The sequence below is a fragment of the Cyrtonyx montezumae genome, unplaced genomic scaffold, assembly GCF_038088225.1.
Source record: "Cyrtonyx montezumae isolate F1298 unplaced genomic scaffold, pur_monq_1.0 scaffold_13, whole genome shotgun sequence".
Classification (NCBI taxonomy): domain Eukaryota; kingdom Metazoa; phylum Chordata; class Aves; order Galliformes; family Odontophoridae; genus Cyrtonyx; species Cyrtonyx montezumae.
Genome location: NW_027071859.1, coordinates 3,560,747 through 3,578,498, shown reverse-complemented (window position 1 = coordinate 3,578,498; position 17,752 = coordinate 3,560,747). Strand labels below are relative to the sequence as shown.

Below are 17,752 nucleotides of genomic sequence, written 5' to 3'. Positions count from 1 at the left end.
CTTCCCTTCCCTTCCCTTCCCTTCCCTTCCCTTCCCTTCCCTTCCCTTCCCTTCCCTTCCCTTCCCTTCCTCTTCCCTTCCCTTCCCTTCCCTTCCCTTCCTTTTCCCCTTTTCCCCTTTTCCCCTTTTCCCCCTTTCCCTTTCTCTTCCCTTTTCTTGCATTAAGATTTTTTTCCTGGTCTTCTTGTTGTGCATCTTGTTTCACAGCTTCAAGATTTCACACTACCATCTTAGAAATTATTTATCTTTTGTTATCAAAGCCTAATTCCTCCTGTCATTACTTATCTTAATGGAAGTAGAATGAAGACAGGCAAGAAGTACATAACTATAAGTTCAACTGCTTTGTTGGCAGTATTGCCAACCTACTCTTCACTGGTGGGTTATTCCATCGTGTGAGTCTCTCATTCATTTTATCACAGGTCCCTAAGCACTCACAATGCCTCTAAGGTCGGTGCTGGGTTCTCCCTTCACTCTATGAAGTCAAAACTTACCTTTAATTCTGCACTTCCAAAACTTGGAGGCGCAAAGTCCAGGTCCAAGCACACCAGCTCCATTGCTACAGCTGCTTAGCTTGCACTAGACAGACAAGATGTAGCAGATAGGAATAACAACACCTTGACCTTTCAGCTGCTCACAGCTGAATTTAAGCACTACTAATTTGGACAACTGGCTTTTTTGGATGCTTCTTGTCAGGCATCATCATAACCTAAGAGTGCACAAAGAACCAGCTTCTCCATGAGGTCATTTCTTCCGATTGAGGAACTGCAACTTCTTCAACCTCTGGGCTTGCTTTTGGCTAACCATAGTATGAACAGGTCTGATTTTCAGAAGCTGGGAGCTGAATGTGCTCTGGAAATTGAAGTCCTTTGAAGTATCCAAGTTCTTCATCATTTTTATTGTTCCCTGAAGATGGATATGGGTTTGACAAAGATTCTGCCAGGAATGTGGTTATGAGCTTAAGTGTAAAGAAGTTTCTTCTACTGAAAAGGTATATTTTTCATTGAGAAATGAATTCTTGTACAAAAATTATCATTCTTAATCAAAAGCAAGAGAGGAAAGGAAGACGAGAGTGAACGGAACGTTTCCTAATAAAAAAGTTAGAAGTTACAATCTGCTATGATTTGATGAGGAAAGCAGAAATTGCCTGCAAAAACATTCAGTGAGTCAAAATGCAAGGTGCAAGGACGCAGAAGGCAGAAGCATATGTGGCAGAAAACATTCTTTCGTTTCAAGCTTATGTTCTGAAGGCACACTTTCCTAGCAGACCTTGGTGAACCAGCCAGTTCTTGCTGAACTGGGAAACAGGACCCAATTTTAACAGCAAATCTCTTGGTTGAGCCAACGTAGTGTAACAGAATCATGGAATCATTTGAGTTGAAGAGGACCCTTGAAGGCCATCCGTTCCTACTCTGCACAATGAGCTCCATCAGGTGCTCAGGGTCCTGTCCAGCCTGACCTTGGCTGTCTCCAGCTCAAGGTTTCCCACCACCTCTCTGTGCAACCTGTGCCAGTGCCTCACAACTGTCTTTAACCCTACGGCCATCTTAGCACAGCTCTAAACCAATCCACCATCCTCTGCACAGCTCTAAACCAATCCACCATCCTCTGTAAGATGCTGGCACAACCATCGTGCGGCTCCACCACCATGGGATGCTTGCAAACACCTTCCATTCATGACGGGGCAGCGGTGGGAAGCCTGGTTGAATAATTTCCATTAAGCCATCAAACTGGCACTCGGCCTACGCAAACTGAGCTGGTATCTCACTTTCCTGACAGCAGCTCCGAGCCAAGACGCGTCTGGCTTGCAATCAAAGCCCTTGTGCTGCTAGCACTATCTGCAAAGCAGTCACTCCCAGCAGCCCTGACGGCTTCATGACCTAACTCAGTCAAACGGGCCAAGAAAGCATTATCGGCGCTGTTTCTCAGCAGGGTGACAGACTCAGAGAGGGAAGGAGCTGCTTTCATCATGAGACGGCAAGTCCCGCTGGCTTGGGCAGAGAGAGCACATTTCTTCTGGCTCACTTAGGCGTGCTGAATGCTGAAAAGGGGTTAAGAAGGAGTCACATTATTTTTTCAGCATGTGAAACCTTTTTTCGCCCTTGCAAGACACGTCCCTTTTCTTTTTCGATTTCTCTCTTTTTGGTTGGTTTATATATATGTGTATTTTTTTGTTGTTTATTTTTGGTTTTGTTTATTTGCACTTCCCTTAGTTGCTTCAAGATCAAAACTACTTCTTTTTTTCTTTTTCTTCTTCCTTTTTTTTTTTTAATTATTCGAACATGTAGCCACTTTATACTTGACATTCACTTATGCTTTTCAAAGCACAACTACTGCGTGATTGTACTCCCAAGAGGAGTGGGATGGTGCACATGGGAGGGCACGCTGGCCAGCCACCTTGCAGCAGGATCATGCCCAGCACGTCTCGTGTTGGAGAAGCTGAGATAACACCTGCTTTCTCATGGAGGCAGCAAGTGGACGGACACATTGCTAATGCCAAATGCTCTGAGATCCCTCAAAGGGAAGCTCCCAGCTGTGCTAGCTATTTTAAGACTTCAAAGCCTCTTGTGACCAACCACGCTTTTCCCCACATGTGGGAGAGAGCATGGCTCCGCTGAAACTTCTCCTGCACCTCCAAGTTCCTCCTCACAACTGCTCATGGCTTTGGTTTGCAAAGCTGCATTTCCCTCCTCCCATGCTGACCCTCCGCATCCCTCATCGCCAGCCAGTCGCCAGCGGGTCCTGCCCAGACACAGAGCCTGAGCTGCCCCAGAGCCGCGTTATCTGCCGATGACAAAGGACCAGTCTGGCTCTCTTGCTGGTGGCATTATTTGAAAAGGTCACACAGAGACAGTGGCTTGACAGTTTGTTTTGAAAAGTACTATGTATAGCCTGTCTGTGGCCCACGGTGCATTCATTAGGCTGCCTACAAACTAAAAGCTTTCCAAGGCAAACCATCTCTGTTTTGTTTTTCTCCTTTCCTCTTCTTTTTCCTCTTCTTTTACTTTTTTTTTTCTTTTTCATTATTTTTGACTTCTATTTGTCTTTCTTTCTTTCTTTTTTCTTTTTTTCTTTCCTTTCTCTTTCCTTTCTCTTTCTTTTCTCTTTCTTTTTTCTTTTTCTTTTTCTCCTTCTTTTTCTTTTTCTTTTTCTTTTTCTCCTTCTTTTTCTTTTTCTCCTTCTTTTTCTTTTTCTTTTTCTCCTTCTTTTTCTTTTCTCCTTCTTTTTCTTTTTCTCCTTCTTTTTCTTTTTCTCCTTCTTTTTCTTTCTTTTTCTTTTTCTTTTTCTTTTTCTTTTTCTTTTTCTTTTTCTTTTTCTTTTTCTTTTTCTTTTTCTTTTCTTTTTCTTTTTCTTTTTCTTTTTCTTTTTCTTTTTCTTTTTCTTTTTCTTTTTCTTTTTCTTTTTCTTTTTCTTTTTCTTTTTCTTTTTCTTTTTCTCCTTCTTTTTCTTTTTCTTTTTCTCCTTCTTTTTCTTTTTCTCCTTCTTTTTCTTTTTCTCCTTCTTTTTCTTTTTCTCCTTCTTTTTCTTTTTCTCCTTCTTTTTCTTTTTCTTTTTCTTTTTCTTTTTCTTTTTCTTTTTCTTTTTCTTTTTCTTTTTCTTTTTCTTTTTCTTTTTCTTTTTCTTTTTCTTTTTCTTTTTCTTTTTCTTTTTCTTTTTCTTTTTCTTTTTCTTTTTCTCCTTCTTTTTCTTTTTCTCCTTCTTTTTCTTTTTCTTTTTCTTTTTCTTTTTCTTTTTCTTTTTCTTTTTCTTTTTCTTTTTCTTTTTCTTTTTCTTTTTCTTTTTCTTTTTCTTTTTCTTTTTCTTTTTCTTTTTCTTTTTCTTTTTCTCCTTCTTTTTCTTTTTCTTTTTCTTTTTCTCCTTCTTTTTCTTTTTCTTTTTCTTTTTCTTTTTCTTTTTCTTTTTCTCCTTCTTTTTCTTTTTCTTTTTCTTTTTCTTTTTCTTTTTCTTTTTCTTTTTCTTTTTCTTTTTCTTTTTCTTTTTCTTTTTCTTTTTCTTTTCTTTTTCTTTTTCTTTTTCTTTTTCTTTTCTTTTTCTTTTTCTTTTTCTTTTTCTTTTTCTTTTTCTTTTTCTTTTTCTTTTTCTTTTTCTTTTTCTTTTTCTTTTTCTTTTTCTTTTTCTTTTTCTTTTTCTCCTTCTTTTTCTTTTTCTTTTTCTCCTTCTTTTTCTTTTTCTTTTTCTCCTTCTTTTTCTTTTTCTTTTTCTTTTTCTCCTTCTTTTTCTTTTTCTTTTTCTCCTTCTTTTTCTTTTTCTTTTTCTCCTTCTTTTTCTTTTTCTTTTTCTCCTTCTTTTTCTTTTTCTTTTTCTTTTTCTTTTTCTTTTTCTTTTTCTTTTTCTTTTTCTCCTTCTTTTTCTCCTTCTTTTTTTCTCCTTCTTTTTCTCCCTCTTTTTCTCCCTCTTTTTCTCCCTCTTTTTCTTTTTCTCCTTCTTTTTCTTTTCTCCTTTTTTTTCTGTTATTTTGCTTATTCCTTCCTCTTTTCCCTTCCTCTTTTCCCCTTTCCTTTCTCTTTTGTTTTTTCTACCATGTTTTGATTCAGTGATTGTGTTTATGCATGTATGCTGATCACCTTCATAGGTTTTGGTCTGACCCAAAATAGCTGCTCCTTTCTGCTTCAGCAGCTGTGAGCATGCAGAGCACACACAAAAGGTCACACAAGCTCTCCACGAGCAGCACCAGCACAACCTGAGATGCACATGTAGCAGTTCCTCTCCCATACAGAGATCCCTCAGCCCACAGATATATTCTCTCAGCAGCCTCATGCACACATGCAGTGTCATGCACAGTACAGCTGGAGTGCAACAGTGCAGAAATTCATCTGGTTCTGCCTCACACATGGGCCAGACCAGCACAGATGTAATTAAAATAGGATATTAAAGTAGAAGATGGGGACTCAGTCCTGCTCACAGCCTCATCCCAAGTGTGTTGCAAGAGAAATGGGAGACAGAGCATTGGTTTGGGGTCTGGAGAGAGGAAATGCTGAAGCAACCACTGCCCCCACGGGAATTGTAGCTGAGCCAAAGTGAGCAGCTGGGTGCTGGAGTCGAAGACAGCAGCATGACTTACATGTGGTGACACATCTGCAAGAAACAGCACGTAAAAGGGACGGAGAGACAGGGGCTGAGCTGAGAGTGTTTGGAGAGTTAGACCTTTGCAATGGGCTCCACTAGCAGCAACTGAGGTGTCATTGTACCTTCTCTAGACAAGAAAACCTCCTCTTTTTGAGTCAAAATCCCTGGGCGATGTTGCCACAGCTGATTTCATTTACTGTCATACAGAACCGAGGCCAAGCACTGACAGATTATTTATGACTTCTTATTTCTCGCAAATTCTTTTTCCTTGTTGACATGCTGGGTTTTGTGTATGTGGGGATCTGGAGTGTTTGAAAAAGACACACATAGGAAACACAGGTAAATTGGTGTTAGCTCTGAGCAGAGGTTATGGCTGGCAGGAAAGATGATGGGCTTGGGGAAATCTTGGCTTTGGGGTCATGGGAGGGAAAGGGGGGAGTGCCCCACTATACCACTGAGCGTGTATCGTGCTCCAGGAAAGAGCTGAATTCAATATGCTGCTTCTTCTTGTAGATGACATCATTGTGATTGCACTGTATGACTTTGCTGCTTCAAGTGACCGTGACCTGGAGCTGGTCAAGGGGGAGAAACTCCAGATCCTCTCCAAGTAAGGGAGGCTCAAACTTGAGCACTGTCAGGCTGGGGAGGGTAGGGGGACTTTGGGATCAGATGTGAATTTGCAGCTAACTAAAGCTTCGAAGGAGTGGAAGGTGACACAATTCTGGTTTGGGGTTACAGGCACTTTGGGGTCAGGTAGTGTCCATGCCTGGCTGATGCTGGGACATTCTCCCTTGCCAGTGCACCAGTTGCATGAGTAGCACCACTAACGTAGCCCATTTTATATTTTGTGCTGATTGTGCTTTCGCAAAGGATGTGGGTTGAGTGTAGTCAGAGGAAAGGACAGAGTTGGGCCAGGGGAGATGAATGTTTTCATCTCATGTTCTTCTAAAACACTTGAGGGAAGAGGCCAGCTGTTCATCTACCCAGCCCATCATAGGGCAGGAGTGAGTTTTGGTCTCATTTAGCCTTGGAGGGCTGCTCCATCCTTGGCTGTCCTGTGAGGGGACATATGGAGCTTGGAACCAGTGGTCCCACTGGAGGGGGATGGCTTTTTGTCACAGCTGGTGCTTGAGTGGGACAGCAAAGCTGGTGGCTGGCAGATAAAGGTAGGATTAGAATGGGGAGAGTCCCCACTCTATGTCCCTATGCAAGTGACAAAATGTGACAAAATCACAAAAAAGTGATGGTGACCCAGATGTCCCACGTCTCCCTTTTGGTGCACAGCAGAAGTTTGGGTCTGTGCTTCCTCTGCATCAGTGGAAAGAAGCTGTCACCTGAAGAAGCCACTGATGGGACATGTGGTGTTTTTCTCAGCAACTTTCAACCAAGTAGTGGTCCTAGGAGAATGAAAGGGACCTCACACATTAACATGTACTCTAAAGAGTGCTCAGAACCCCATAAACTGTGCTGTCCTCTAATCCTTACCCATCGTGAAACCTCCTCCAAGCACTGACACTTGTTCTTCTCCTTGCTTTCAGTGAGGGGGACTGGTGGCTGGCCAAGTCCCTCCAAAGTGGGAAGAAAGGCTATATCCCCAGCAACTTCGTTGCACTAGTAGACAGCCTGGAACAGGAAAAGTAAGTGCACTAGTGTATAAGGGGTGAAGACTGACACAGGGCTTTCCTTCCCAAAACAACATCCTGACACCAGTAGTTGCTTTAGCTCAAATGTGGTCTTCATGTCTGGCTTCCTGCGAAGAAAGATTTGATCCAATAGGGTTTTTGAATCGAAGCAGAAGAAGGAGAGGTTTTTCCCAATTTTTTATCCTCTTCAATGGCACTCAGTTACAGAGGATGAGCCGCAGTGATCCCTCTTGGGATCCACCTTGCAAATCTCCTCTTGGAGAGACCCAGCCATTGCTGAGTTCAGCATGTGGAAGTGGGATGAAGGCATGGATGCTCTTTTCATACAAGGGATAAATTTTAATGTCAGTTAGCACCTCCAGCCCATGTATCTGCTTCACACATGGCCTTTCTGGGCTTCCTTGTTTGCCAGGTGAAGATGGGTCCCTGCTCTGGGTGGGCTTGTGTATAGCAACACAGGAGCAAAGTGCTCTCTGCTTTGCTTGAATTGCTAGGCAGTGAAACAAGCCTGAAGTGACAGAAATCTGCTGTTAATCTACCAAAAACAGCTCATTACTGCCACTTTCCAGCAAACGAAAATCTATTTACTGATAAAAATAACTCTCAATTTCAGAGTGTAATAGTAAAAAAATGAACCAACTGGAAAGAATGTTTTGTTTTTTTCTTATTCTGAGCTTTTCCTTTTCCAAAGCAGTTTTACCTTTTCTGTCTCCCAGGTGGTTTTTTAAAACTCTGAGCAGAAAAGATGCTGAACGGCTGCTGCTGTCTTCTGGTAACAAAATTGGATCTTTCCTTGTTCGAGAGAGTGAGACCAGCACAGGTGAGATCCACAGAGCTTGGAGAACCTTCCAGACTTGAACAGCATGGCTTGGTCAGTGGGAATGGTGGGAGGGGCTGCGGTTGGACTGGGGGATCTTAGAAGTCTTTTCCAACCTGATGGTTCTGTGATTCTATGGTTCAATGGGGATGATCCAGTTGCCATGGACATCATAGAGCCATCCAGGTGCTCCATAAGATGTAGTTTTGCAACATACCTTCTGGGCTCATGCAGATGTCCCATAACATCTCACAGGGTACGTGATACCCATGTATAGGGGACTAAACAGCCCTTGGTATGATCTGAAGTGGAATCCCAAACCAGACTTGCTGCTCCTTAAACAGAAAAGAGTGGAGAACCCCTGCGGGATGATCTGGGGATCACAGCCCCAGAACAGGAGGTTCTGAGATTTAGGATGTTTGGTGGTGCCCACACTGCTCTGAGCTCGTGCCCAGCACAGATGTGAACCTATCTGCATTTCAGCCCAGGTTTGTGCTGGGATGTGATGCAGGACTGTAGGACAAGAAACATCCTTGTGAACGAGAGGCAGTAACCCTTCTGGCCGCCCTAATTATCACTAGGGAAGATCATGCTCTTGCCATCCACATGGCTCCACGTGGCTTTTTAAATGTTCTGCTCTCATTGAGAGAAGAGAGAACAGATGTTTTCCAGCCCTTGTGCTTTGTCTTTACACTGCTGCTCCCAAGGGAACAGGAACCAGCGACAGTGGATGACAGGGAAAGCTCCATGGCACTCACTGGAGCAGACTGAACTCTGGCTTTCAGTGAAATGCACTCATTAGATCTAAGGACAGGACAGGATTTGTGCAGGTGATAGGATGGCCTGGAGTATGCCCAGAGCTCCTGTCACTGCTGCATGCTGCACATCCCTGCTCTGAATGATGCAGGGGGTTTGAAAGGACGGGGAGTCAGAAGAGCAGACATTTTGCGTGCAGCCGAACTAGCAAATAGATCTCTGCTGACTCGCAGTCCCCCAGGCACCCACATGCATACACAATATCATTAATTCCCACTTTCCCTTCTGCAGGGCTGTCTGTAGTCACTGCTGTTGGCTTCACACCATGTTTGACTCCTTCCTCTTTCAGACCTTGCGTTGCAGAAACCCCTACATGCCCCGAGCCACATCCATGCATGCTCCTTGCTCTTGGATTCATGTCCTTTAAGACCAACTTTGACAAGTTACAGCCTGGCCTGTAAATCATTTCAATCACCATGAAATTAAAATAACATCACCAGCAGCCACAGCAGCAATAATAGAAGTAATGACAATAATAATATTGCATGAATGTGGTTAATCCATCCTAGCCAGACTTATGCTAAGCGCTGCACACACAAGCCCTGTAGCATCAACTCCTTGCACCCAGCAGAACCATACACCTCTCTCTGGGAAAGACACTCTTATCTGTGTAGTTGTATCCTTTAATCAACAAGACATGGGCTGCAAAAATGAGCCATTCTTTGGCCCATTCCCTGGAACGTTTTGTCGCAGTGTTGAGGAACTGCAGGACACAATAACACCCAAGTGGTGCCCTTTCAGTCTTGGGTTGCCTTGCTCTGCATATAATCCAGCAGGTCTTCCATTAAGATTATGTGACCTTATTCCATAATTTATGGGAAAGGATTGATCCCCAAATAACTGCTCACACAAGAAAACTCGTAGACTCTTCCAGATCCTTGCTTGACAAGACCCATAATGAACAACAATAGAACAGATGTCCACAGAAGTGATTTTACTTCTTTTAAATTATCAACACAAGGAATGTTTCCAGATGTAGTAAAGGAAACTGCTGTGAGAACTGGTGCTGTGATGGAGAAACATCAGCTAGGGAGCACTATGTGCTAGCAAACCTTCCCCTCACGTGGAGGATTAGGGTTTCAGAGTCACTATGGAATGCCCCACTTCTGCTTGTGATCCTATATGACAGATACATGCTTTTTAACATATATAGCCTTGCCTTTTCAGATGTTACAGAAGGCAGCCTATCAGCCTGGTTGACGTATTAGACTCTTAACATCCCAGCAGGCTCGTAACAACTTTCTCTGGAAATAAGATCCAGATGAAGGGGGAAAAAAAGTAACATTGCTAAGCTGTATTGACATTTACCCTGACATAAGCATGAACATCTGTAGCAACATCTTGTTCTGGTTGTTTTGGTTTCTTTCTGTGACAATAGGTTTGGATTCTAACCCCATTATAAGGAGAAAATTGCAGATCAGAGTGGAAATGGGGTTTGGGTTATAGGGCAAGACAGGGACCGGGGACCTTGGATAACATTGAGAAGGGACACATTCCTTGACCTTATTCCTCCCACGAACTGAAGTTCTGGTTGTACTGATGGGGTGGTTCAGCTCTTGATCAATCCTTAGCTTCTGCAAACTGGCAGGTCCTCAGCCATTTGCTTTGTCTGGATGAGATGGTATAGTTGAGAGAACTCAGGTAAAAATGGGAAGTTTGGAAAGACCATAATAACCTAAGGAGATGTGTTTTTGATGGCCAAATGGTTTCTTCAGGCCAACTGATCACCATACAGACAAGTCTTACCCAACCAAGCCTCAACAAACCCAGTCAAGCTCTGGTGAAACTTCACGTCCTCACTTGCCTTGGAGAGGTGGAAATTAGAAGCTTTGGAGGCTGATGAGAAGGGATCAGCAATGGCTCGGAGAAGTGCCTACATCTGCAGACCCAGAGAAGAGAGGGTCGTTGCTGCTTGTCCTCACGGTTTCCTCTCTTGCTTGCTCTCCAGGTGCCTATTCCTTGTCCGTGAGAGACAGCGATTCTGCTCATGGGGACATCATCAAACACTACAGGATCCGCTCCTTAGATGGCGGAGGTTATTACATCTCCCCAAGGATGACTTTTGCCACCCTGCCAGAGCTAATCCATCATTACAGTCGTAAGTTGCTTTCCTTCCCTACTGACAGCTAGCAGAAGGTGGGCAGAAGGAGGGTGGGCTTGCTAGCTATCACCATTACTTCATCCACTCTCATGAGCAAGCTGGACTCCCATGCCCCATCTTTTGTCCTTAGACATTGTGAGAGTGAGCTCTGTCCACCACCCTGTAACCAGGGAGTCACCAAGAGAACTGAGCGCTGAAGGGATATGCAGGAGGAATGCCTGAGAAGGTTTGGGACTTACTGAAGGGGAGAATACCCTCCTTTATCACTCTTCTTGAACTTCCTTTCACTGGATCTGTTCTGGCTGCATTGACCCCTGTGGTTGAAACATTTTGGGGTTATGAAGTTGTCCTATGAGCTAGCTTTTTCCTCCTCAAGGAGGATCTGGTTAGTTCTGGGGCTGAAAGTTTGTTGTTGAACTGTCCATTGAGCTGTCTTATGGTTTTTTGCTCACACAGAGAAGGGAGATGGTCTGTGCCAGAGGCTCATAGCTCCCTGCATATCCCTGGCTCCCCAGAGGCCCTGGGCACAGGATGAGTGGGAGATCCCTCGGGAGTCTCTGAAACTTGTGAAGAAGCTTGGCAGTGGGCAGTTTGGGGAAGTGTGGATGGGTAAGTACATTGACCCCATTCCAGGAAAGGAATATATAAACAGAAGAGACAGAAAACTCTCTTCCTTCAAGACAGGGCTGATCCGGGCATGGGGATTGTAAAGTATGAACACCTACTTAGTGGGTAGCCATGCAGCAGTGGATGCTGTACTCCTGGGAAGGATCAGACAGGTTGTACTTGCATGGTTCAGCATGGGCTTCATACAGTAGGTGTGTGTGAGAGATCTTGAAGTAACTGTTTACTTATTTCTTGAGACACGTTTTCATTCTGTCTGGGCATCTTGGGCATGGAACTGGGATCCGAATTTAGCTGGGTGAAAGGTACCCCATTTTTTCTGCTTCTCTCTTGCACTTTATAACTCAGACCTGAATCCTTTCCTGTCCATTCTGGTCAGTGCAGTGAGCCCAGTTTCCTTAGCTGTTCTCAATGGGGTTTCTCATTTCTTCAGCGACTGTGGGCAGCACCAGACACAGTCAACCTCCCGACTGCAGAGTCCTGTCTGTGACAGTATTTTGGGTTATTTGGAAACCTAGCTGGTGGATGGCCCCATGGCTTTCACTCTGAAAGAGTGGGGTGTGGAGGGCACATCCTTTGAGCTTCCATCACCTAGAGGAGGGATGACACCTACAAAGCCACACTGATTGATGTGCCTCTCCAGACTTATACCTGATGGTTGCTCAAAGCCTACTGGTATGAGATTTATCACTTAGTCTTCCTGGGAGGTTGAAAACTGTTGCTGTGCTTTTCTGTTTGTTCCCTGCTCCACAAGTTCTTCTACTCCTCATGTGGCCCAACAGAGCAGAGAGGCCAATTTTGGCGTTATTATGTCAGTGCATTATTATGTCCCTGCAGGCTACTACAAGAACAACTTCAAGGTGGCTGTGAAGACCATGAAGGAGGGCAGCATGGATCCCGATGCCTTCTTGGCAGAAGCAAACTTGATGAAGAAGCTCCAGCATAATAAGCTGGTTCGGCTATATGCTGTAGTCACAAAGCAGCCAATTTACATCGTGACAGAGTACATGGCCAATGGTAAGGAGTCTCACTAAATGGTTTTGTTGGATTTCTTGCAAAATCAGGTCAAGGAGGTGATTGGTACGCCCATGAGTAATGGGAGGACATTGCACCAAACCGACAAGAAAAGCAATAGATGATCTAGGAAGATCCTTCTGGGAGAGAAAGGGACACTCTGGGTGATTGAATACATGGTCACATATTTCATAAACCACTTCACAAGATGGTGGCACTCCATGTGAAGAGTATTTTGAGTTCTGATCCCCCCCATTGCTATCAGAAGTGCAAAAGTTTGTTCTCCTCATGGTGAAATTGTCCTTTTGCCCCTCTTGATTGTGAGGCTTTGAGTGAAGAATGTCCAACACTTTGCAGAGGTGTGCACAGGGAAGAACTTGGTTGCTTTTCAGAACATTTTCAGAAGCTGCTGCAGGGGCACCCACTTTCTTGCCTCGGATTCTTTCCAGGATGTGGGCAGACATGCTGTGTACATTCAGAGAAGCACCAAGGAAAGCAGACACACAGACATATTCAGAAGAATCACAACAATCTCTTCTCTTTTGCAGGGTGCTTGTTGGATTATTTGAAGACAGAGGAAGGAAGCCAACTGAATCTCCCAAAACTCATTGATATGTCTGCCCAGGTTAGTGATCAGACACTGGCAATGAAATGGAGACCATAATGTGTTTTTGTCCCAGTGAAACTCTTGCAAGCCTGAAGTAAGACTGCACTAGCATCGAGTGTCACAGAGCAAAACAGAACCTCCTGGTATGCTGAGGGTTCCTCTCTCAGCACTCATCGTAATGTGCATATCATATCAGCAATGCTCTGCTGGCCTCTGGGCAGCCTCAGGGGAACTTAATGCAGTGCTGAAGGACTTCTTTATTTTTGCTTATGTTTATTTTTATAATTTGGCTTGTTTGCTTTTGTTTAGTTTTTATGGCTTAGAGAGCACTGGTCTTGCCTGTCCCCACCACAAGGGTTTTATAGGTCTGACAATGCAGGGGTTGCAGGATGCCCCGAGAGAGACCTGATCCAGTGTAACTTCCGGGGTTGTGCACCCAAACATATCTCTCTGAGCTCAGGGTTTGAGCCCTGAATGTGACCTGGTGACCTGAGCTGCCCAGAAACCCACCCACCGCAGTGGTGAAGGCTGAACAGTCCCCACATAGTTGGAACTGACAATGGGGCTCAGCCAGTGCATGTGGATGTCCCTTCTCCCTGAGCACCTGGAAGTACCTTTCTGGGAATCCCTCCACACTCCTTGCAGGACCCTGCACTGCCCATGGCTTCCAGGACCAGGACAGCAAAAAACCTGCACATCTGAGCAATGTGTTACCCAACATGAGCTGCCTGAAGTGTGTGAGAAGGATTCTGCCCATCCCTTAAAATGTGGGTGTAAATTCAAAGATGAACTTTCCTTATTCCCTTCTGTCCTTGTCTGGCTTCAGAGACTCAGGAGCTCTGAGAGCAGGAGGAGGAGGAGGAGGAGGAAGATGGCAGTCTCTTGAGATATTTTGCAGTCACTGACTATCCGTGGTATTAGGATGACAGCATGACCCAGCAAGCATCCAGCCGCATCAGATGTAATTTTGGATCCACTAGCATCCGTTGGGGCTAAAATCAGAAAGTACTGGGCTGATGAACTTGATCCTGTGGTCACTTGTGGTAACGAAACCTCGAAAGATCTCTGGGCTGGAACGAGCCTATCACTGGGTCCTATCTCATTAGATCAGCAGAGGAAATGACATAAATTCTTCCATTTTCCACTACAGAAGGCAGCACATGCACAGAAGGGGTGTTGATACAGGTTAGTAACACAGCATTGGAAAGTATGTGTTAGTATCCTGTTTGAAACCACATGTAAGTTGAGATGCTGATGTAAATCTGTATGGGGTGGAAAATTGCTCTGCCATTACCCACAGGCGTTTAAAAGCTTTAATAGGTGCTAACCATTATTAGCAGGACTGTGTGCATCCACTCATCCTGAAAAATGCCTGGCCCAAATCTGGACTTGGCTGATAGAGTTGCTTTGGAATCCCACACACCACATCACCCAGAACTCAGTGGTAAAAGATCACTGCTCTCATTTATAGGGGTTCATCACACACCAGCTGTGTCCCCAGGGCTGCTCCCTGCTCCAAGGAGCTAAACACTGAAGGATAATCTCAGGAGCAAGAAAGAATGGAGGTGACTGAAGAAGGCAATGTGTGCCCAGGACAAGGGATTTGCTCAGGGACATGCCCTCTGTCAGTCATATTACTACATATATCTGGGTTTTCCACTCTATTGCATCCCATAGAAATCAGAAGGCAGCTACATTGTGTTGTCTTTGGTTCCTTCTCTGGATCCAACCCTAGGGATGAAAACATCAGTCTCATCTGTATTGTGGAAGGTACTTCAGGGATCTTAACCCCACTCTAAAGCAGATCTGCTTGGGAGTACAAAGGAGGTTGCTGAAGAGCATTTGGTTGTCCTGGATCTGGACTTTGGTACTGTGACTGAAAGACAGGCAAGCTCTCTGAGTGTTTTAATTCTTCTTTTTTTTTTAAATTCACTTATTTAATCTGTAGTATTTATGATTAAAATCCCAACTAGAAAGAAGTCTTGTGGCAGAAACCAGGAATCCAGTGATGTGGCTTCAGGTTAGCTTTAACTTTCTGCAGCTCACTACAGACACGACTCAAAGCCACAACTTCTGAGCAAAACAGAGTGATGCTTCTGCTCTGCTTGATTTGGATGTTCAAAGCTTTGAGAGACAGGCTGCGTGCTGGTAGAACTACACATACACATAGATATCTATGTGCAATTGTTTCTGTCTATTTCTCTACCTATCTATGGATTTATCTGATCATCCATCCATCCATCCACCCATTCAAGGATGGGGGACCATGCACATGGAGGCGTTTGGCAACCCTACTTACAAGCTGTGCATCTATAATGGTGGGTGATATACAACCAGGCTAAGATGTGGTCATGACTGCTGAAGGTGGGCTCTTTTCTCCTTCTCTAGGTAGCAGAAGGAATGGCATACATTGAGAGAATGAACTCCATCCACCGTGACCTGAGAGCTGCCAACATCCTCGTCTCAGAGACACTCTGCTGCAAAATTGCTGATTTTGGCTTGGCCAGGATCATCGAGGATGAATACTTGGCACAAGAAGGTGGGTGTCATTCCCAGCAATGCCTTATCTTCAGTCCTCTTACCATGCAGACGTGCCAAGATATGGGGCATCCAATGGCTGGGCTGGGACCAGAGTCCCCATTTCTGCCCTTGTGAGCACCCAGGCAGCAGACACAGAAATCTCTGGGGTCCCAGGAGAGGCATCAGCACTTGGGAACATAAATGAACAACTGAGGTTTGCAGGTGAGAATGGGGAAAAGGCCTTTGGGCACTGTTTGGAGGAGCTGCTGAATCTCAGGTTGCGTTCCTCGAGAAATCTGATCTCCACTAATGAAGTGTGTTGCCTGTACCTACATGTGAACTGTGAGTCAGCCCAAAGGGAACGAAATGGCAATGCAATTCAGTCACTGCACTGCAGGACTGCAGAGGGGAGCTGGAGCCACGTACCTGGATCTGAGGAAAGCTGGCAGATGCCCCAGGCAAGCAAAGCCCAGAGCGAATCAGGTCCCTTCAGTAGCCAATTCAAGCCAAATTCCTCTGCTCATAGCCTTTTTTCCCATATTTTGCAGTCAGACATTAAATAGTACCATTCAGACTGCTAAGTGGCACTGCAGGGCCTCAGGGATGCAGGCAGAAATGGTGCACACAAAACAATTATGTCTGGCATAAATAGCATTCATCAGATTTTCCAATTCTGGAAATGCATCCTCTTCCAGAGTTGGAATGAACCCAAAGTTCCCCACAAAGTATATTTTGAGGAGGGGAAATGGAATTGATGCAAGTTTTGGTGAAATCAGTATCATCATGTTAATGTTACCAGTGGAAAACAATTCCTAGCAGCATTTTTCCAGCTAGCTTTAATCTTAAGCAACAGCCACCCCTCTCTTTGCTTGGAATCATTTTCACTTAATCTATATTTCCTATATTTCCCTTTGTTTCCTCTGGGCAGGAGCCAAATTCCCAATCAAATGGACGGCACCAGAAGCCATTAACTTTGGAATTTTCACCATCAAGTCTGACGTGTGGTCTTTTGGGATCCTCTTGACTGAAATCATAACCTATGGCAGGATCCCTTATCCAGGTACGGTGAACGGGGGGTGAGCATACAGCAGCTTCAAAGCATCTAGTGATGGCTTCAAAGAATCCAGTGATGGCTTCAAAGCATCTATTGATGGCTTCAAAGCATCTATTGATGGCTTTAAAGCATTTACTGGTGCCTTCAAAGCACCTACTGATGGCTTCAAAGAATCTAGTGATGTCTTCAAGCATCTTGTGATTGCTTCAAGTGCTTTATGCCTGGGGACAATGCAGATGGGTACTTCCAGTCTAGGCAAAACCTACAGAAAGGAGTTGGGAATGGGGTGGACGGATGGTTGAGGGACAGCAGCCTAGAATGATGCTCAGACATAGCCCAGCATCTGGTCTTCCCTTGTCCCCACGTCCCCACGATGCTGAATAACTCATGCTGGGCCATCTTCTTCTCTAGGAATGACCAACCCCGAGGTGATTCGCAACCTGGAGCAGGGTTACCGCATGCCGTGCCCGGACATGTGTCCAGCTGAGCTCTACAGCATCATCCTGAAATGCTGGCGAAGCAAACCTGAGGATCGCCCGACCTTTGAGTACCTGCAGTCCGTGCTTGAGGACTTTTACACGGCCACAGAAAAGCAGTATGAGGCAGAGCCTCAGCCATAAGCCACCAGCACCTGGGGACAGAGGAAAGCCACCATCCTGCACAGGTTGGTGATGGCTCTTGTCAGGATCTCCCTTTCTCCCATATGCTGCCACAATGGATTTGGAGAAAGGAGGGACATGAAGTGGATGGTGTCACAGCCCCCAGCTGCTGTTCCTTTGCCCCCAGGAAGAGGGGAACATTGCCTGGAGGGTGGTACAGGGCTGCATGCAATGTCATTGCCCCCTCCACACCACAGGGAGGTGTTCTCTCTGCACCTCCCAGGGCCTCACCAGGCCACTGAGCTCTGGAGTAACCCTTGCATGAGGTGCCAATCCCAAATCCTTAATAAAGAACTGGACAGACCATTTTCCATTCTTTTATTCCATCATCGGGATGGCAGTGTGCTCCTGCATTTCCCATTCCCATCTCCCAGCTCCCTGAAAAAAGGTTGTGCTCTGCCCCCAGGTAACAGCAATAGGATGAGAGGTGATGGCCTCACGTTGTGACAGGGGAGGGTCAGGCTGGATATTAGGAAATACTTCTTCACATCATCAACAGCAGTGATGCAGTGGCACAGCTGCCCAGGGAGGTGGTGGGGTCACCATCCCTGGGGGTGCTCTGGAAAAGAATAGATGTGGCACTGAGGGATGTGGTCTAGAGTGAGCACAGGCACGGGTTGATGGCTGGACTGGGTGATCTTACTGATCTTTCCAACCATGATGATTCCCATTCCTCCTCCCAGCCCACGGAGGAGAAGGGGAGAAGTTCAGTGGTACAGCCACCAGATGTCCCCACTTCCCCGTGAGTCTGAGGACTCCGAGCTCAGCGAGGAGGGGGAAAAATGGTACAGAAATGCCCCAAATAAAACAAAATGGAATAAAAAATAATAAAC

The 17,752-nt window shown here is 45.0% G+C and overlaps 1 protein-coding gene across 2 annotated transcripts in view; it reads left to right on the top strand.

Annotated features, from left to right (window-relative positions):
• Positions 1-17,306, top strand: part of BLK (BLK proto-oncogene, Src family tyrosine kinase) — a 36,718-nt gene extending 19,412 nt beyond the window's left edge. The window contains exons 4-13 of one of the 2 annotated variants that reach the window (XM_065730464.1): positions 5,578-5,671; positions 6,603-6,701; positions 7,424-7,527; positions 10,289-10,438; positions 10,898-11,050; positions 11,903-12,082; positions 12,628-12,704; positions 15,075-15,225; positions 16,135-16,266; positions 16,672-17,305. In XM_065730464.1, the coding sequence (XP_065586536.1) occupies positions 5,578-5,671; positions 6,603-6,701; positions 7,424-7,527; positions 10,289-10,438; positions 10,898-11,050; positions 11,903-12,082; positions 12,628-12,704; positions 15,075-15,225; positions 16,135-16,266; positions 16,672-16,880 (1,349 nt within the window). In that variant the 3' untranslated portion in view covers positions 16,881-17,305. Of the gene's footprint in view, positions 1-5,577; positions 5,672-6,602; positions 6,702-7,423; positions 7,528-10,288; positions 10,439-10,897; positions 11,051-11,902; positions 12,083-12,627; positions 12,705-15,074; positions 15,226-16,134; positions 16,267-16,671 lie in introns of both variants that reach the window. The other variant, XM_065730465.1, reaches the window with a different exon arrangement.
• Positions 17,307-17,752: the final 446 nt, after the last annotated feature.